This window comes from Hippocampus zosterae, chromosome 2 (genome assembly GCF_025434085.1).
Source record: "Hippocampus zosterae strain Florida chromosome 2, ASM2543408v3, whole genome shotgun sequence".
In the NCBI taxonomy this organism is placed as follows: Eukaryota; Metazoa; Chordata; class Actinopteri; order Syngnathiformes; family Syngnathidae; genus Hippocampus; species Hippocampus zosterae.
The window spans coordinates 38,407,100-38,428,454 of record NC_067452.1 but is presented as its reverse complement, the minus strand read 5'-3'; the positions used below and the strand labels follow the sequence as shown (position 1 = coordinate 38,428,454).

Genomic DNA, 21,355 nt, shown 5'->3' with positions numbered 1-21,355 from the left:
AAACAAATGATGGTTTTTCATTGAAATGGATGTGTGGTCCTCTTTGTATCGCAGCCAACAGCGGGTCCCAGAAAGGCTGAGGCTTCGTGTCAGCAGAATCAGCATGAGTGACTATGACGCTCTGCACTATGACAAGGACAAATTGAGACAAGCGTGTAAGGAAACGCACACAAATACGCACTATCCAATCATGGCCACTGCATGCTTTGAACGTGTGTGTGTGGGGATTTAAAAAGTCTACACACCCTAGTTCAAATGTCTGGGGGGGGGGGGGTTGTTGTGTTTTTTCAGTTTTAAAACTACTTCCACCATTAATTTGTGATTGCACCAATGTGCACTTCCTATTAAAACCGAGGATGTGTTCACAATTCTTTGCCCTGTGACGTGTGATATCATATGATATATATATCCATGCAGTAATTTGGTTTCACTCTAATTGGAACGGAAGGAGGCGGCCCGGTAGTCCAGTGGTTAGCACGTCAGCTTCACAGTGCAGAGGTACCGGGTTCGATTCCAGCTCCGGCCTTCCTGTGTGGAGTTTGCATGTTCTCCCCGGTGCATGCGTGGGTTTTCTCCGGGTGCTCCGGTTTCCTCCCACATTCCAAAAACATGCGTGGCAGGCTGATTGAACACTCTATATTCTCCCTCGGTGTGAGTGTGAGTGCGTATGGTTGTTCGTTTCTGTGTGCCCTGCGATTGGCTGGCAACCGATTCAGGGTGTCCCCCGCCTACTGCCCGAAGACTGCTGGGATAGGCTCCAGCACCCCCCCGCGACCCTAGTGAGGATCAAGCGGCTCAGAAGATGAATGAATGAATGAATGGAACGGAAGGCTCCACAAAAACATGACAGTGGTTATCTTTGTATTTTAATCCGTATGTGACATTTGCAAATACTGTAGTTGCTTTAACGTGGGAAGATAATGATCAACATTTCACCAGAACAAACCGGTAACAGAATCATATTTTTTTTTTCTGGGCATTTTTCTGAACTGCCAATTTGAAGCATTGTCTTTGAATAAGAAAGACATAAAGACTGATTAATCCCCCCCCCCTCCCATCTGATGATTTGATGAAGAAAATGAACAAATTAATGGATTCTTTATTAATAAATATGTAGTTGTAGCGCTCTAAAACTGAAGATTTTACACCAAATCCACCTGATTGGTATTAGCCGATCACACTCTTGGATGATAAATTTGATATCGGAACACTTAAGTCGGATTGATGAGAGTGTTCAATGCATTTTTTTTTTCTTGGACCTTTTAGCCTCGGTTGGCCTTTTCCTTTTTGCCTTCTTACGCATTTTTTTTTCTAGCTTATGTGCTTATTTTGTTTCATGTGAACGAGAGATGAGAGATTTGTTGTGCACAGGCACAGGCTGATGCAGATGATTTTCAACGTGGAACTTCTTGCACACTCTGATGATTAATATTTTTTCTTGTTGTTGTTCAGTCTGCTTTTATGCCCCCCAATGGAGATGACTGTTCAACAGCATGGTGCAAACTAGCGTCTCATTTTGTGTTAGTGGAGTTTGATCTACTGCATTTCTTAAGCACTTTAGCTGACTAATGAAACAAGAATAGCATGTTGTTGCTATGTTGACCCTCCCGGGATGGCGCGGCAGGCTAAGTAGTGATTATCGTCATATTTCATCTTCAGGTTTGAATTGGTACTAAAACCGCCTGGTGATTACTGAGAAACGGAGCTATGACTTGAAATTTTCATTTGCGTCTCCATCCAAGCCGGTCATGCCCCCCATCAAGTGTGCTATAATGAAAGATGAGCAGTGCAGGCTCTGCTTGTATTGCTGACGCCTCAAGTACATCGAAAGTGTGAAGTGGAGTCCCATTTTGATCATGCATGATTCCCCATTTTGCTCTACATGCGGTTCTGAGTGCTCACACGAGGTGGCGGTGTTGCAACACCGCAAACGCGTTCATCGGCTTTGTCTCTGTGATTTGCATACAATTTGCATGTGGAGCAGAATATGCGTATAAATTGAAGAACCATATGAATGTGATACTGCAGTCGAGAATCTCATGAGAGACCATATTGAAATTCAATGTTTTTGGTTCCAGTGCATTATTCAGGATTCATTTTTTTTTTTAAATTAATTTGTTCTGCATGCCTATACTGAACGAGGTAAAAATGAATTTAACATTTATACATGCGCGTTTTCTTTTGCGGCTTTGTTATCATCTTGGTATCACATTTACAATACGGAGGAACACGATAAGGAGGTACTTGAACAAAGGCTGCACGGTCAAGTCACCCAGAGAAAGCCGTCACGACGCTCACGCTACAAATAAGACCATTTTCAATATTATATTATAATATACCGGCGGCCCGGTAGTCCAGTGGTTAGCACGTCGGCTTCACAGTGCAGAGGTACCGGGTTCGATTCCAGCTCCGGCCTCCCAGTGTGGAGTTTGCATGCTCTCCCCGGGCCTGCGTGGGTTTTCTCCGGGTGCTCCGGTTTCCTCCCACATTCCAAAAACATGCGTGGCAGGCTGATTGAACACTCTAAATTGTCCCTAGGTGTGAGTGTGAGTGCGAATGGTTGTTCGTCTATGTGTGCCCTGCGATTGGCTGGCAACCGATTCAGGGTGTCCCCCGCCTACTGCCCGGAGACGGCTGGGATGGGCTCCAGCACCCCCCGCGACCCTAGTGAGGATCAAGCGGTACGGAAGATGAATGAATGAATATTATAATATTATTATTATAATATTGGAGGCTTGTCTCTATGCCTTACAGCATAGAAACAAGCCTCCAAACTACCTGCAGCAAAGGTTTTCCTATCGATTCGACCAAATGTCATCTTGAGGGCCAAAAGTACCTTTAAGAGCGGAGTCAACAAGGTCATTGTCGAAAAGTGCACCAGATGGCAATCCACTCAAAACAAATTTAAATCATTATTAATGTAACCAGTTCACAGCATTGTTGAAACATTGTGCCTAATATATCCATTCATATACATGTTAAATGGGAATCAGCACACACCTGCCACCATTTAAAGTGCCCTCGATTAACCACAAATAAAGTCCAGGTTTTTTTTCTTATTTGCAGAAGCATGACGGTTGGTATTTAGAACTGTTCCAAATTGCCCCCCAACCCCCACCCTGAACTAAACCCGCTGTTCCGACTGAAGAAAAACAGCCTCAAAGCACAATGCCGCTCTCACCAAGCTTCACTATACAGTAGGGAATCCTTTTGTGATGAGGAGTGTCGTGTTTGTGCCAAAACGTACCTTTTGTAATTGTGACCAAAAGGTTCAACTGACCATGTAGCATATTTTCCCCACATGCCTTTGTGTACCTTTTTTTTTTTCCTCTGCAAGATGAAATATTTTTCGTCTTACCACACTACACCAAAGCCCAGATGCATGAAGAAGATTGGGGATTGTTGTCACGTGTACTAAACAGCCGATATTTCTCAGCGGCAGTTTTCTTCTCCGTCGTGGAGGGGCTTCCGGTTCTTTTTAGTGTCACAATTGTGCCATATTTTCTCCATTGGACTCTCCATTGCGCTTTGCAAATTCTTTTGTACCCTTCTCCTGACTGAGACCTGTTCAAAAGCGAGATCCCTCTGTCAAAACGTGACTACAAAAATGTCAACAAAAGCCAACGAGAGCATCCGAACTTTATTTGTGGTTAATCGGAGGCACTTTAAATTGTGGCAGGTTTGTGCTTGACCCCCCCCCCCCCCCCCCCACTTAACACAAGTTTGAATGTGACTGGTTCATTCTGAACACAGCCACGCACCTGTTATAAGAGGGTGTGCGTATTATTGATCATGTGATTAGTTGGAAAGTTTTTGGAATGATATCGCGGTCTCGTTTATTTATATCAAGATCCTGGCATTTGAACAAGGGTGTTTTTTTTTTGTTTTTTTGGGGGGGAATTCAAGACAGCTAACTTGCAACTGTTGGTGAGTAATTGATGTCTGTGTGTCCGCAGCTATTCCATTGGGACTTATAGTAGTTCCCGGAGACAGCGACTTGGAGACGTGTAGAGAACACATCCAGCGTTTACAAGAGGTAAGACCCATGTGGGAAGAGTGGATTTGAGTTTGGGATAGCAGTTCTCGCAGTGACATGATGCAGAAAGCCCCCCCCCCCCCTTTTTCCTATTTCCTATGCTGTCTTTTGACTCTTCCTATCTCTCCAGGACATCTCCTTTGTCCACTCTTCTTTGAGATGTGTGGGACTTCAGGTTGGTCGTGGGGCACTGTTGTGTGTAGTCATTGAGATGTCTGTCGTACTGGTATTTTCATTTTTCCCTGATTTACATTTTGTGTTTGTTTGATTTCCGTTGCGGCGGCCCGGTAGTCCAGTGGTTAGCACTTCGGCTTCACTAGTGCAGAGGTACCGGGTTCGATTCCAGCTCCGGCCTCCCTGTGTGGAGTTTGCATGTTCTCCCCGGGCCTGCGTGGGTTTTCTCCGGGTGCTCCGGTTTCCTCCCACATTCCAAAACCATGTGTGGCAGGCTGATTGAACACTCTAACTTGTCCCTAGGTGTGAGTGTGAGCGTGGATGGTTGTTCGTCTCTGTGTGCCCTGCGATTGGCTGGCAACCGATTCAGGGTGTCCCCCGCCTACTGCCCGAAGACAGCTGGGATGGGCTCCAGCACCCCCCGCGACCCTAGTGAGGATCAAGCGGCTCGGAAGATGAATGAATGAATGATTTCCGTTGCGTACTTTGCGGAGATTTTTGTCAAGACTGTTAACCAGCCGGACCCATTAGATGTCGTCGGCAAATTAGAAAATGCGGTCATTTAATTCTTCGAGAGTGATGTTGAGTATTATCGAAGTGAGGGCACCCCTGTCAGGTTTTGCTGGGTTGCGGTACCACGACTTATTCTTTGAGGCTTTGAGGTGTTACTATGGTATCGATCACCATCTTTCCCCTTTTCTTCCTTCTCCGTTTTCGTCATCGCGGTCCTGAAAACCGTCGTCATAACACAGTCAAATAGCTTCGTGGCAATCTATTAAAGCAGCGGGAATGTTTTCTCTGGTGCTGTCAGTTTTTTTTGTTTTTTTATTTCATAGAAGTTGCAAAGGTTGAAGAGCAATGATGCTTCTGCCCTCCTTCTGTTTGAAGACCGTCTCCCCGACTCGGTAGCCAAACACAATTTCGGGCCAGCCTGGCTGCCAAGTCGATGGCTGAGAAATGCGTCGTAGGGGTGTAACAGAACACCCTCGCTTGCAGATTCGGGACTAAGCAAGTCGCAAGAAAAGTGTTAATTGTTTGAATTCATGCTTTATGGGCGGGCAAACCAAAAAAAGTTCCATTTTGCCATTATAATGGACCCTTTGCGAAGAAAAAATACAAAAGAAAAATGAATTACTGATCTGTTGGCTGCTGTGATGGGAGTGCCGAAATTATTTCTGCCTGCGTCCGTTAATTTCATCTCTTCAGATAAACGAGGCTGAATTGGCAGGGACTTAAAAAAAATTTCAGGACATATTGTATTGAGCAAATGACGCAAGTGCTACATTGCAATAATTTCAGTTTCAAATTCCAGGGTCATCACTTTTTTTTTTTCCCCCTCAACAAAAATTGCAGTTCAACCAACCAACTAGTTTGATCATCCCCTTTACTCTCAACCCCCGAGAGTGTATATGTGAAGGGTGAGTTAATTAATTTTGTTCCTGTGCTTCTGTCTCAGCAAAAGGAACAACATGTCTACTCCATTTGCAGAAAAAAAAAAAAGAATTCCCATCCTGAAATGAAACAGCAGCTATGGATCGAGCCAACTAATTAAGCGTCACTTGCCGCATGTTCTCTCGACTGTAATTTCAGCCATTTTTCTCACGAACAGCTTTGAGACGTGACTTTTAGAGGTGAACTCACCAGTAGCGCACCAATTAAGAAGAAAGTTCGCCAATAGTTCCAACACTTTTTTTTTAGCTTGTTTTGATATCCGCCTGATGACGGTTTTCTGCTTCAGCCGCTGAAACCTTTTATTGTAATCACGAAAACCTCTCACCCCAGAGCTAAAATTCCCGCCAAACGGTTACACATGGTCACTGTTGCGATGGCCAGATAGCGAGTGAGATCGATTGACTGCCGAAGCGTTCCACCAAGAGAGATCAACATTTTTGCTTCCTTTCCCATATCCTGCTTGATATTCTTTAAAAAGCACACATCAAACGCCTGTGCGCACAACAAACACCCACGTGCAAAACCTGAAAAGGTTCTTCACTCAAGGGGGTTACATTGCACAACATGAAAAGTGCACCTTTTCATGTTGAAAATCTGGATCGAACATTTTGTCCAAGTTATGGTTCTAATAAAGGAATGTGCTGTCAAAAAAATAATACACTTTTTTTAATACACGTATACATGTTTTTAATAGTTCTGGGGACTTGTTCATTCATTCATTCATTCATCTTCCGAGCCGCTTGATCCTCACTAGGGTCGCGGGGGGTGCTGCAGCCTATCCCAGCCATCTTCGGGCAGTAGGCGGGGGACACCCTGAATCGGTTGCCAGCCAATCGCAGGGCACACAGAGACGAACAACCATTCGCACTCACACTCACACATTTAGAGTGTTCAATCAGCCTGCCACGCATGTTTTTGGAATGTGGGAGGAAACCGGAGCACCCGGAGAAAACCCACGCAGGCCCGGGGAGAACATGCAAACTCCACACAGGGAGGCCGGAGCTGGAATCGAACCCGGTACCTCTGCACTGTGAAGCCGACGTGCTAACCACTGGACTACCGGGCCGCCCGGGACTTGTTCAGGTTAAAAAAATTGAGTCTCAACTTGGACTCTGTTTCTGGTACAAAGGAGAAATGCTGGTATAATCCATGACTATATGAACTATTAGGAAGACACATTTTAGCATCTCCATTTTTTTTTCTTTTCAAAATACTATAAAATCATCGATCGAGCCTCTTAACTTTACCCACGGTATGTCTCTTAGTTGTTACCGGTATTATCTTTAATGGGACTCAAGGCATTGGAACGCCATCAAAGAACAAGAATGCTCTGCTGCTTGTTAGGATGAGTATGATATTACTTTCCAGGCGGGATAGTAATGACCTTACAAGAATGTGTGGCAACTATTTAAATCAGGGGTGCCCAAACTTTTTGGATCGAAGATCTACTTTTTGATCAACTAACCTCACGGGATCTACCCTTACCGGCGAGCGCACGCACACACACACACACAAATTTAAGATTTAACTGCTTTATTTTATTCTCCGGCGGCCCGGTAGTCCAGTGGTTAGCACGTCGGCTTTACAGTGCAGAGGTACCGGGTTCGATTCCAGCTCCAGCCTCCCTGTGTGGAGTTTGCATGTTCTCCCCGGGCCTGCGTGGGTTTTCTCCGGGTGCTCCGGTTTCCTCCCACATTCCAAAAACATGCATGGTAGGCTGATTGGACGCTCTAAAAAATTGTCCCTAGGTGTGAATGTGAGCGTGGATGGTTGTTTGTCTCCGTGTGCCCTGCGATTGGCTGGCAACTGATTCAGGGTGTCCCCCGCCTACTGCCCGAAGACGGCTGGTATAGGCTCTAGCACTCCCCGCGACCCTAGTGAGGATTAAGCGGTTCAGAAAATGGATGGATGGATTTTATTTTTTATTTTATTTTTTTTTGTGAAAATGAGACTGATTAGTGTGCAGTGTATATTAACACAAAAAATATATTACTAACATGTACAAAGACACACAAATGGTTGTTTGTTTGTTTTTCTTCTCGACACTCCTCGGATCTACTTGGTACCTGTCTTAGATCTACCGGTAGATCAGGATCTACCTAATGGTGGGCACCCCTGATTTAAATCATTCCACAGCAGGTAAATAAATTGCCCTCACCCCCTTCCAGTATTTTCGGAGGTGAGCGCCACGATGCGCAGAGCCATACGGTATGCAAACAAGCCTCACCTATAGAATTTAATCGACGCTTGGAGGCGATGGCTATGCGGGAAAAGCTCTCATCTCCTCCATCTTCCTTCATTTGTGTCCCTCTCGCCGATGCCTGCCTTATCCCCCTTTTTATTATTATTTATTTTTGATCTGTCTTTCATCTTGGCGGCCCGGGTGCGGGGGGTGGGGGGGGGTGGAGTTCTTGCCTCTGGGATTCTTGCGATGCTGTCATGCTCTGTCACCGCGACTTGTGTGAAGTAGGGAAGACGGTCGCTGCGCTTTTGACGGCATGCTGGCCCCGGCGCCGCTTCCATTGTGTACCCGAAATCAAGCGGCGCCTCCCGTCCGCTGCCGCTCGGCCATAACCAACGAGCAAAGAAAGACACCGGACTAATTTCCGCGGGGTGCTTTTGTTACATCAGCAAGGCTTAGCGTCTTAATTGTGGGCATTTTCGTTTTCAGTATGATTCCATTTTGTATATTTGGTTTGATGCCGTGTGAATAAATCTCGAGGCTTCCGAAAAATGAATGGATGGAGTTGTTGTTGTTGTTGAGCCTTTGTGTTGCATAGCAACCGGAAGGATGCAGCACTGTTTTGATCTCTTGCTCTCTGGAGAGCGATGATGTTCATCGCTTCTGTTTACTGATGGGATGCGCGGCGCGCAGTCGCTTTGTTAGCAGCACAATGACGCGCGAGCGGCGATGTTAAAGAACGGCAGTGTTGGTATTTGATCTGGCTTTGTCACAAAGTGCTTGATGTCATTGTGTTTTTTTTGATCGGTGGCTTTCAGTTGGGGTTGGAACACGTTTGGAATTTTCGAGGTTCCAAACTTCTTATTCCTCCCGAATAATTGGAACAACAATAAATGGCAGTAAAATAGCAGTTGGCTAAATTGCAGCTAGCTTCAATGTCGAAATAGCTTGACTGAAAATATCGGTTCAATCTAGCAGAAGTTGCTCGTTGCTGGAAGAAAGTGGCCAAAGTGACGTAGAAAAGGCACGGGAACCAGCGATGAAGGTCTTGTTGTTATTATTGCTTGACAGCGGCAACGTGCCCGACCCTTTTTCGTCTCAAATGAATTGACATTACATCACAGGAAGAGTCCCGTTTTTATTATTGAGAGTTAAACACTCAACAGGGATGCAAATTTGGGCCCTCTAGATGACTGTTTATTGATCCTATTCCTGGATCGATTGGAGCATTTTCTACCACTGAAGATGATGCACAGCTCCAAATCTCACATTTTATTATTTTTATTTATTTTTCTTTCAATGTTCTTGTTTTTGTTTATAATTTCAAATATTTAATGAGGCTGAGTGCGGCCCAGTAGCCCAGTGGTTAGCACGTCGGCTTCACAGTGCAGAGGTACCGGGTTCGATTCCAGCTCCGGCCTCCCTGTGTGGAGTTTGCATGTTCTCCCTGGGCCTGCGTGGGTTTTCTCCGGGTGCTCCGGTTTCCTCCCACATTCCAAAAACATGCATTGCAGGCTGATTGAACACTCAAAATTGTCCCGAGGTGTGAGTGTGAGCGTGAGCGTGGATGGTTGTTGGTCTCTGTGTGCCCTGCGATTGGCTGGCAACCGGTTCAGGGTGTCCCCCGCAAACTGCCCGAAGAGAGCTGGGATAGGCTCCAGCACCCCCCGCGACCCTAGTGAGGATCAAGCGGCTCGGAAGATGAATGAATGAATGAGACAATTTTTGTTGGGTGTTTGTATGGGTGGGGGTGGGAGCACCTTTGTAGATAGTCTGAAATCCTGATGTATGTTTGATCAAGTCATTGGTCAAAAAAAAACAAAACACCGAGGAATTCCAGAATGCGTTTTTTTTTTCTGTAGCTCGCCTTTGATATGTTGCCTCGAGATCAGAGGAGATGTTGTAGTTGGCAGTCGGGAGCTCGTGTTCCCGTAGCCGCCTCTGTATACATCACACAAGGTTTGGAACTTGTTGCCTACGACCGAATGCGTACCAGAGGAAATGAGAGAGAGATGTTTTTTTTTATTTAGACAGAACGGCGTAGTGTCAGGACTTAAATAAATACGTCCGGGCGTCATGCAGATCGTGCGGCTTTTATCTTTCAGAGTCTTTGTGATTTCTGTTGTTCAATGTTTTAAGGACGTGGCTGCATGTTGCGTGTGTGTTTCCAGTTCTCATTCTTCAGCCTCAGATTCTCTTTGTTGAACACTTTCAAAGAGTCTGATTTCTGTTTTAGGAGGAAGCTGTCAAGACGAAGAATGTTTCCTTGCAGCGATTGTCGCCAAAGTGGTGTTTCCTCGATTGTAAGTGATCATCCCTCGTCAATCTTTTCCATTCGGGGGGTATGAATTGTCGGTCATTCAGAGTAGGAATTGCGGTTTTACGAAGGTCCAATCCCACCCTGAAATGATGAAAAACAACACCGCTTTTGAATTTGCCGATTTTTTTTTTTTCCTAACTTCGCCCGGAGGCTGATAGAACTTTGCAGCTTAAACTTTTGCTTAAATGACTCCAAGTTTCATGCTTTCCGCGGCTCAGATGGCTGCCCGAGAGACAACCCACACAGTTCATTATTTTCACTTGTTAACAGCTTTTGCTTTGGCTGCCAACACGCGGGCGTCTGGGGAAACTCCTGCCTCCTGATGCTAATAAACGCCGCCTGCCATGCATAACATTGTCAAACATATTGATTGGACTTTCGGTCAAAGTAAGTCATCATTAGAGTTTGCCGTTGCTCGTTTAAAACCGGTGGCACGGCGCAATTTGACCAACCGACCCACACACACACACACATGCACATTCAGGGGACATGCATGTTAGGTTCATTGAAGAATCTAAATTGCCCCGACGTGTGAACGTGAGTGTGAATGGTCGTTTTTTCTTAGGTGTGCCCTGCGATTGGTCTGTAGTGGACCCCGCCTCTCGCTCAAAGTCAGCCGGGGATGGGCTCCGGCTCACCCGTCGCCCAAATGAAGGCGATCTGGCCATGTTAATTTGGATGGATGGTTGAAAACCTGGCATCGCGCTGAACCCGCGCTTGATATATTTTCTCCGCGGGTGTTCAGCGCTTTCCTTCCGCGTCCCAAAAATTCAAAAGACTCTAAATGGGGCGACGTGGGTGTTCCCGTGGCCCTAATGAGGACAGGTGCTGTGTGGAAAATGAGCTGGCGGTTAAAACCCATCCATCCATCTTCTACCGCTTATCCGGGGCCGGGTCGCGGGGGCAACAGCTTTAGCAGGGAAGCCCAGACTTCCCTCTCCCTAGCTACTTCTTCCAGCTCTCCCCGGGGGATCCCGAGTCGTTCCCAGGCCAGCTGGGTGACATAGTCTCTCCAGCGTGTCCTGGGTCTTCCTCGGGGTCTCCTCCCGGTGGGACATGCCCGGAACACCTCACCGGGGACACGTTCAGGAGGCATCCGAATCAGATGCCCAAGCCACCTCATCTGGCTCCTCTCGATGTGGAGGAGAAGCGGCTCGACTCTGAGCCCCTCCCGGATGACCGAGCTTCTCACCTTACCTCTAAGGGAGAGCCCGGACACCCTGCGGAGAAAACTCATTTCGGCCGCTTGTATCCGGGATCTCGTTCTTTCGGTCACGACCCATAGCTCGTGACCATAGAAAACCTATCCGATAAAAAGTACACATTTGCCGTCACTTCAAACCCCCAAAATAATTCCAACCCGACTCGTATTTTGCGAGGGGCTTTGAAGAAGAACAAAAACATCTCGCCATCAAACATTGGAGGAATTCCTAACGAGTTCAAAAGAATCCTTGTGGAATTTTGAACCCCCCCCAAAAAGATGCAGTCAGGATGTGAGCACAATAAAAGGAAATTCGGTGTCGTTGTTATGGAATAATAAATACAGTGGAAGGAAAACCTTTTGCGCAATAAAACCCGCCTCACTCGTTTGCATGATAAAAATTTGCTACTTTTCCAGCTCGGAGCGTATTTTAGGTTCTAAGGCACCTGATTTCCATGAAACTCGGATTGTAGGGGTGGGGGGTCGGGGGGTTGGGTCGGGATACTGTAAACCAAGAAAAGATTATTTCTCTCTATATTTCATTTGGTGTCGGCACGTTCTCTCCGGCGAAGATTACCGTATGATCTTATGGAATGCAAATGAGCTCCGTCGTAGCACCTCGTCTTTAATTGCGGCACTCGCGGAGCGGCGCAACCTTTGAGTTGAGTTGAGTGAAGGGGATTTCGTATATTTCGTCGAAAAGACAACACTTTTACACTTCTCGTAAAAAAATTGTACTTTCTCTCCGCAGCGACAACGGCCGACCGTTTTTATAGGATCGACCGAGCACAGGTGGGTTGATCTCCTCTTTGGAGGCTTTTGGGTGACGCGTTGCCACGTGACTCCTCGGTTCCTTGCCTTGAAATGCCAATCGCTCCATCAGGAACATCTCAACTACGTGTCCGAAATCTCCCACGAGGAACTTTTTATCCTCGACCCGGAACTGATTGTTACGATGACGGTCGGCACCTCCCCAACGGCCATGCCCGACCTGGTTCATCCTTCCCCCCGTTCGGCCGAAAACAGGTAGGTTAGAATTTTTGCCTTTAACACGCTGACTTGACCCACCCTCATATAATTTATTTTTTAATTGTCTTAACCTGTTTTTTTTGGGGGGGGGGTCATCTTTTAGGGCAAGCACCTTATGTCAGAACCCCGATGAAGTGTTTGTCTTCCCCGTGTCTCCCTGTCTTTCTCCAATTTCGCCTTCTTCAAACAAGTAAGGATGTACTTTCATTTCCGCCTCAACTTTTCACGTTCATTCAGACGGAGCGATCCTTATTTCTTCAAGCGTGAAGTTGAAAAAGACCCTTCCCTGTTTTAAAGCCAGTAATATTTCGAGTGAATGCTTTCCATTCAGCTCTTTATTTTTGATCGTGCTGGTTCTCATGAGGGGGAGCAGGTGAGGTGGAACCTTCTCAACCTTCTCAAACATGCAGTAAAACTTTTGCGCGGCGCTAACTGGGGAAAAAAACGGAGCAAACAAATGGTGCCTGCCTAATCCGCAAATGCACAAAAATGCTCAGAATGGTCCCTAACTGTGGTATATGCGCATATTTAAATGATGTCATCTGCATATATTTGGTGGAGAAATTGCTCACCTCTATGCAAATGAGCCTCATTGATAAACAACGGCTAATTCGCTATCCCGGAGCGCGAATAGCCACGCGCAGTTTGAGTGACGCCAATAATGCCTTAGAAAAGCGGGTGCAAATTTGCCGCCACTCAGTGGAAACATATTTTTTTTTGTTATTAAACTTTTTAATGAATTTTTTCAAACAGTTAGAAAAAAGAAAAACATGGTCACGTGTTTAAGTACATAGAACCACACCAGCTCCGGGCATCAAAATAGTACATACATATATTGACATCCCGGGTTACAATTACTGCCCTCCCACCTATACAATGTCCTGAACACTGTGCCATATGAGTAGAAAAGTAATAATAATAATAATAAAATAATAATAATCAACAAAAATAAACTTGAGTGGAATGGGGCCAATAGGGTAACTCAACTATCTGTTCAAGCACTACCTTAGGTTTCCGTAAATTTTATCCAGGTATCCCATAATGTCTCAAATTTTTCTTGTTCGCCTCAAAGAGGAAATGTCAGTTTCTCCATCTCAAAAATTTCCCCAACCCCCTTAGTCCAGTCTTTGGGAAACATATTTTGAGCGAGGGAACGCTCCCGACCGGGACAAGACATGTCGCCCCGAATGACGTCCCTCCCACTCTCCAAAAGCTCCGTTGCCCAAGTAATGATGCGTCAAGAAAGACGGCAATTCGACCTGGGCCCAGCCTGATGGACGGTCCCATTTCCGCCTCCTCGGTCGGGTTCCCTCGCTCTCATTCTGATGATTTCATCTTTTTAGAATAGTAGTTATAATAATAATAATAATAATTTCCTAATGCGTTTTATTCAAAGATGCCTTTCGTGGAACTGAAGGACACCGTGCAGTATGTTATATTGCATTTAATCAACCACAATAACGTATGGAATGAAACAAATAAATATAGTTCAAAAACAAAACAAAAAAAAAAACAACAGAAGGGGCCAAAGCAAAATAACAGGTTCAGTCGGCAGTTCTAAACGTTTTGACAAATTAAATTAAGCAAACGAGTCTCTTCCGAACTGCCCTTGTAATGCCACAGTAAGATAAGATAAGATAAGATATCCTTTATTTGTCCCACAATGGGGAAATTTACAGCCTCCAGCAGCAAGAATGTATGTAGAAAGAAGAAGAGAAAAAAAAACAACAACAAACATCTTTCAATTAAATACAATATGAACACAAATGGATAAATCACAGTACTATTTACAATTTACCTTCACATCATTTAATTATTATTATTATTATGATTGTTATTTTTTATTCATCAGTGATCAGTGATCTTGGCGCACAACTAGCATTTATAATTCGTCATGTGTGCAGTCCGAGGGACAACGGGTGCAAAACTGCACTTTGCTGTCAAACCTTTGAGGGCGTGTTTGCGCCGGGATGTCATTCGTACGATATGATGTGCGAAAAGGACCTTCGGGGGGGGGATGGAGAAAACTTGAGGGTGTAAATGAAGTGCCGTCACCGTCCGCAGTTCCAATCATGGCGGGTTCGGCCCTTCATTTTCACCAATGATTCGCCGAGCGTCCACTTAATTCTTGTCCGTAGAGTGTAAAAGAAGTGCTGCTTTGGATGTTTGGAAAAATGCGTGCATAAATCACTGAACACACGACGAGCTTTTAGCAAAGAGGCATATCGGAGGCTTGAGAAATAAATGACGTGATGACAACCCATTCGGAGAACAGAGTACAGTCGACACGGCTCACGGTGAGTCGGGGCTGTTGGGATTGTCGAGGCTTTTAGATGGCAGAATCTGCCTGCGTCAAGTAGGCAGGAATAATTCTCCGCCCTTTCATGTATCTGAGCCTGGGTGTACGCATTGACTATTCCCGTGGAGGAGTATACTGTACTCATGAATAATACCGTTTATTTACATTCCTTCTTTTGCTGTGGGAGAAGCAGCTAAATGAAACCTGAATGTGTGTGTGTGTGCGAATGCATTCATGGTTTTGAGCTTGCCCTGCCTCCGCATAAAACGCAACGTCTTTTGCACTGAGGCAACCCACATTCATTGGTAATTGAATGGGAGGGGGGGGGGGGTAAAAAAAAGTCCTCGTGTTCATTTCACCCGTGTAATTAAATTAAATTAAATCGTGTCATCAAAGTCAAACCCCAGATTTGGTTCAAATGTGGGATTTGACTTGTCTATTTTATTTTTTCGTTTTGCATCCTTTAACAAAACAAACGGAAGCACCCCCAGTATTTTAGAAATGATGAGCTTTTTTTTTTGAGAAAAAGAACAGCAACGCGAATAAAATGATTTTATTCAAGGCTCTTTGATCCAAGTTGGAAATGTGCCGATGTACCAAGTAGGATCGGATGGAACTTGTAAATGCTTGGAAGCACTGCAGTGGAGTAGTAGTATCTTACGAGTGAACTAGTGGGCGTTTTGCGGCTTACATGTCAACAAGTAAGCCTCAAAATGATCTTACTAGTGAACTAGTGGGCGTTTTGTGGCTTACATGTTCACTAGTAAGTGTCAAAATGACCTTACTAGTTAACTAGTGAGTGTTTTGTGGCTTACATGTTCACTAGTAGGCGTCAAAATGATCTTACTAGTGAACTAGTGGGCGTTTTGTGGCTTTCATGTTCACTAGTAAGTGTCAAAATGACCTTACTAGTTAACTAGTGAGTGTTTTGTGGCTTACATGTTCACTAGTAGGCGTCAAAATGATCTTACTAGTGGACTAGTGGGCGTTTTGTGGCTTACATGTTCACTAGTAAGTGTCAAAATGACCTTACTAGTTAAACTAGTGAGTGTTTTCTGGCTTACATATTCACTAGTAGGCATCAAAATGATCTTACTAGTGAACTAGTGAGCGTTTTGTGGCTTACATGTTCACTAGTAAGCGTCAAAATGATCTTACCAGTGAACTAGTGGGCGTTTTGCGGCTGACATGTCAACTAGTAAGCCTCAAAATGATCTTACTAGTGAACTAGTGGGCATTTTGTGGCTTACATGTCAACAAGTAAGCCTCAAAATGATCTTACTAGTGAACTAGTGGGCGTTTTGTGGCTTACATGTTCACTAGTAAGTGTCAAAATGACCTTACTAGTTAACTAGTGAGTGTTTTCTGGCTTACATGTTCACTAGTAGGCGTCAAAATGATCTTACCAGTGAACTAGTGGGCGTTTTGCGGCTGACATGTCAACTAGTAAGCCTCAAAATGATCTTACTAGTGAACTAGTGGGCATTTTGTGGCTTACATGTCAACCAGTAAGCCTCAAAATGATCTTACTAGTGAACTAGTGGGCACATTTATGGCCTTACATGTTCACGAGTAAGCGTCAAAATGATCTTATTAGTGAACTAGTGGGCACATTTATGGCCTTACATGTTCACGAGTAAGCGTCAAAATGATCACTACTTTATGTTTGCTGGTGTGACCCCCCCCCCCCCACCCCACCACACACACACAAATGAAACATGTGCCTTGAGTCAATATAATTTTGGGAAAAAGCCGTTTTAGAAGATGCAGAAGTTATGTAGTCCATCACTCGAGGTACTTATGATTGACATATTCTATAGAGCCCCCCGGATCATTCGTATTTTCTCTGCATACGTCCACATTACTACAAGTGGATAAGCCAGAATGTTTAAAAAAAAACAAAAAAACAACTACATTGTTGAGTGAGGACTATTTCGCTAATTCTAGCCATTAACTCCCTAAACAGTCACTGACGTAGTCACTCTTCTTGTACTACAAATACTGCTACTGGTCACTCTAAAATGGTTCAATGATTTTTTTTGCGCCAACAGTACAAACTGCCATCGTATTGTATTCCACCACTGATCACTTTTCTTTGGCGTTCGACTCAGCATGACTTAGATTTGTTCTTGATTTTACTGCTTGGTGCTTTCTACCAAGCAGGACGTTGTATCGGTCTGTGGTGGTGAAGAAGGAGCTGAGCCAAAGGGCGAAGCTCTCAATTTACCGGTCGATCTACGTCCCAACCCTCATCTATGGTCACGAGCTATGGGTCGTGACCGAAAGACCGAGATCCCGGATACAAGCGGCCGAAATGAGTTTTCTCCGCAGGGTGTCCGGGCTCTCCCTTAGAGATAAGGTGAGAAGCTCAGTCATCCGGGAGGGGCTCCGAGGCTAGCCGCTTCTCCTCCACATCGAAAGGAGCCAGATGAGGTGGCTTGGGCATCTGATTCGGATGCCTCCTGAGTGCCTCCCGGGTGAGGTGTTCCGGGCATGTCCCACCGGGAGGAGACCCCGAGGAAGACCCAGGACACGCTGGAGAGACTATGTCACCCAGCTTGCATGGGAACGACTCGGGATCCCCCGGGGAGAGCTGGAAGAAGTAGCTAGGGAGAGGGAAGTCTGGGCTTCCCTGCTAAAGCTGTTGCCCCCGCGACCCGGCCCCGGATAAGCGGTAGATGATGGATGGATGAATGGATGATGCTTTCTACCGCCTTTATTACCGATTCGTCTTACTGTTTATTGTGTATGTTAAATCGCTCCATGTACAGCACTTTGTATGCAGCAATGGCTGTTTGAAAGTGCGCGAGAAATACTCTTGACTTGACTTGACTTTAGCTCTGCTTGATACTTTGCACATTGTCTCGCTTACATTACGAAATGTCCTTGCATAGCGATTTGTCACGTCCGTGTTTACGATGATACTAATACAACGTGTTACACCGGAGACAAATTCCTTGTGTGTTCTACATACTTGGCCAATAAAACTGATTCCGATTCAAATTCTGGTGCAGCATATAACAAGCTGGTTGGACTTCAAGTAGCAAGTGCTACGATCGGAGAAAGTTGACAGCATCATATTGTGATCCTAGCGGCGGAATGCATTGGCTTCATCTGTGTGCCCGTGTTTGTGTTGGTAGTCTGATTTGCAACCCTGAGTGGATCAAGTGGGCGGATGAGGTGCCGGGATGAGTCGTCCGAGAGGCATTTGTGCACTTTGGAGTGAGAGAGAGAGAGGGCGAGGGAGAGATTGAAATGGTAATGCAAAAAAAAAAAAAAAAAAAAAGTTGGAGGGAGAAATGAAATGCACGTCAGAGCTCTTGAATCACATCGTTTGACTGTATTTCGATTCGTGCACACACACACACACACAGATGAGCAGCGTAGCAATTTGCCCACGCTCGGCCAGAGGTGAACAATATCCCTCCCACGATAATTACATCCCTCTCTTCGCTTCTCTCCATCACCCTCTCTCTCTCTCTCTCTCTCTGACAAACACCTACACGCAAAAACATGTTTTGTTATTTTTTTAGGATTTTTTTTTTTCCTCCTCAAATTTGCCATTGGCGTGGAAATGTTCAAACAAACTCTTCCCGGGGTCAAAAAAAAAGTCCCAGGATATTCGTATTGACTTATCGCGGGGGACATCCTAAGAAGTAACGGGTGCCTTTGATTTAATGAAGCCGTCTGATTATTTATTCAAAATCGCATTGGGGAATGTTCCTCTCGTTAATGGACGCGGCGATCCTATATAGCATAAGTAACTTTATTAAGTAACTTTCCTGCTTTCATCAAACTCTGCAGCCAACAAAAATGACCCTTCGCATGCAGTTGCATTGGAATGATTTTCGAGACGCTGTCTTAAAATTTAAGAGCCTGTGCAAATATGGACTATAGCTCATCTGGCTCCTTGTTTCGCACCGCTGAGTTGTTTTACTTATCCAATTACATGAATAATGTAGGCCCGGTAGTCCAGTGGTTAGCACGTCGGCTTCACAGTGCAGAGGTACCGGGTTCGATTCCAGCTCCGGCCTCCCTGTGTGGAGTTTGCATGTTCTCCCCGGGCCTGCGTGGGTTTTCTCCGGGTGCTCCGGTTTCCTCCCACATTCCCAAAACATGCGTGGCAGGCTGATTGAACACTCTAAATTGTCCCTAGGTGTGAGTGTGGGTGTGGACGGTTGTTCGTTTCTGTGTGCCCTGCGATTGGCTGGCAACCGATTCAGGGTGTCCCCCGCCTACTGCCCGGAGACGGCTGGGATAGGCTCCAGCACCCCCCGCGACCCTAGTGAGGATCAAGCGGTACAGAAGATGAATGAATGAATGAATGAATGAATGAATGAATAATGTAATGTATATGGAGGCTAAGAGTACTTTTTCACCGTTTGCTTAATCAGGAATAGGACATGAAATGTTAATGTTGCTAAGAGATGGTAAAAAAAGGTGGGAAAAAAATATGAAACTGGTCCCAGTATTCGTAAGTGAATAATAGGGATCCACAACAGAGTCTGCGGAGGCGTGCAGCGTCGATGTCGCTGATTGCCTGCGGTGCGGCGAGTGACGTCAATGAGGTTGAACCCCTTTCATGCGGAGTTGTCAAGTCTTGCGCATCAGCAATTGCGTTCATGAATGATGGTGCACGGTCTGATCCTGAATCCTGATGTGGTTTCTGGGGTTTTATGAATGTTCATTCATTCATCTTCCGAGCCGCTTGATCCTCACTAGGGTCGCGGCGGGTGCTGGAGCCTATCCCAGCCGTCTCCGGGCAGTAGGCGGGGGACACCCTGAATCGGTCGCCAGCCAATCGCAGGGCACACAGAGACGAACAACCATTCGCACTCACACTCACACCTAGGGACAATTTAGAGCGTCCAATCAGCCTGCCATGCATGTTTTTGGAATGTGTTTATAAACTGGACCACCCGGAGAAAACCCACGCAGGCCCGGGGAGAACATGCAAACTCCACACAGGGAGGCCGAAGCTGGAATCGAACCCGGTACCTCTGCACTGTGAAGCTGACGTGCTAACCACTGGACTACCGGGCCGCCCATTTATTTTTTTTGGGGGGGGGGGGGGTAGGAAAGCCCGTTTGGATTCATGTGCAACCAAACGGGCTTTTTTAAACTTCAGGATTTGGGTGCGTTTGATGACAATGAAACACAGCCTGTCAAAGTCCCTTTCTACCTTTGAGCTATGAGATCCCCCCCCCGGATGTGATGGAAGCTGTCTGTGGAGCGTGGCTCGTGGTGTGAGGCGTGACGACAAAAATGGCGCGAGAAGCCGACCCGGTTCTGTTGAACTTGATTTAGGGGGGGACGAGCATGATTGCAGAATGTTTGAAGGCGATGATCCTCACAGCCACTCACCCCCATTATAAACGGGGGGCGCATACTTATGCAGCCACAGCAAAATTCAGCACTGAATTATACTCAAGTTAATGTATTATGCACTTATATTTAAAATACTAATTAATACAGGGTGGCCCGGTAGTCCAGTGGTTAGCACGTCGGCTTCACAGTGCAGAGGTACCGGGTTCGATTCCAGCTCCGGCCTCCCTGTGTGGAGTTTGCATGTTCCCCCCTGGGCCTGCGTGGGTTTTCTCCGGGTGCTCCGGTTTCCTCCCACATTCCAAAAATATGCGTGGCAGGCTGATTGAACACTCTAAATTGTCCCTAGGTGTGAGTGTGAGTGCGGATGGTTGTTCGTTTCTGTGTGCCCTGCGATTGGCTGGCAACCGATTGAGGGTGTCCCCCGCCTACTGCCCGAAGACAGCTGGGATAGGCTCCAGCACCCCCCGCGACCCTCGTGAGGATCAAGCGGCTCGGAAGATGCATGAATGAATGAATGAATGAATAAAAGTCTCCCCTTATCGCGTCTGGTGCTTTGTCGTAATCCACATCCAGTTGACTGCGCTCACAAAGCCGGTCGCTGGCTTTGTGGAGGCAAACAGCGAAACGTAAGCTGCTGCTCCACCATCATCATAATCTTCATCATCATCATCATCAGTAATGACGATGACCAGCAGCGGTAATTGAATGCGTTTCCAGAGTATCAAGAGCAGGCAGTGTGAGAGAGGCCCGTACCGTGTATGCTACGTCTCCCGAACAGTTGAAATGCATCCAAACAGTGACGTGCAGTCGTCATGAGCGGAAAAAGAAAGTGTTCATATTTGTACTCTGGACTATGAGTTTGGTGTGGTTCTTAATGTATTTTGACATTTTTTATGGTAAAAAAAAATTCTGAAAAATTCTGTATTTCAGGCGGCCCGGTAGTCCAGTGGTTAGCACGTCGGCTTCACAGTGCAGAGGTACCGGGTTCGATTCCAGCTCCGGGCTCCCTGTGTGGAGTTTGCATGTTCTCCCCGGGCCTGCGTGGGTTTTCTCCGGGTGCTCCGGTTTCCTCCCACATTCCAAAAACATGCTCGGCAGGCTGATTGAACACTCTAAATTGTCCCTAGGTGTGAGTGTGAGTGTGAATGGTTGTTCGTCTCTGTGTGCCCTGCGATTGGCTGGCAACCGATTCAGGGTGTCCCCCGCCTACTGCCCGAAGACAGCTGGGATAGGCTCCAGCACCCCCCGCGACCCTAGTGAGGATTAAGCGGCTCGGAAGATGAATGAATGAATGAATGAATTCTGTATGTCATGCTTCGTTAAACGGCGACGAA

The 21,355-nt window shown here is 46.0% G+C and overlaps 1 protein-coding gene across 5 annotated transcripts in view; it reads left to right on the top strand.

The window, feature by feature from the left end:
• LOC127596509 (diacylglycerol kinase zeta-like) overlaps window positions 1-21,355 on the top strand; it is an 81,025-nt gene that overhangs the window by 47,884 nt on the left and 11,786 nt on the right. For 4 of the 5 annotated variants that reach the window (XM_052059163.1, XM_052059161.1, XM_052059158.1 and 1 more), the window contains 7 exons: window positions 55-155; window positions 3,957-4,036; window positions 4,167-4,211; window positions 10,081-10,147; window positions 12,117-12,157; window positions 12,249-12,391; window positions 12,498-12,584. In XM_052059163.1, the coding sequence (XP_051915123.1) occupies window positions 55-155; window positions 3,957-4,036; window positions 4,167-4,211; window positions 10,081-10,147; window positions 12,117-12,157; window positions 12,249-12,391; window positions 12,498-12,584 (564 nt within the window). The remainder of the gene's footprint in view (window positions 1-54; window positions 156-3,956; window positions 4,037-4,166; window positions 4,212-10,080; window positions 10,148-12,116; window positions 12,158-12,248; window positions 12,392-12,497; window positions 12,585-21,355) is intronic. The other variant, XM_052059160.1, reaches the window with a different exon arrangement.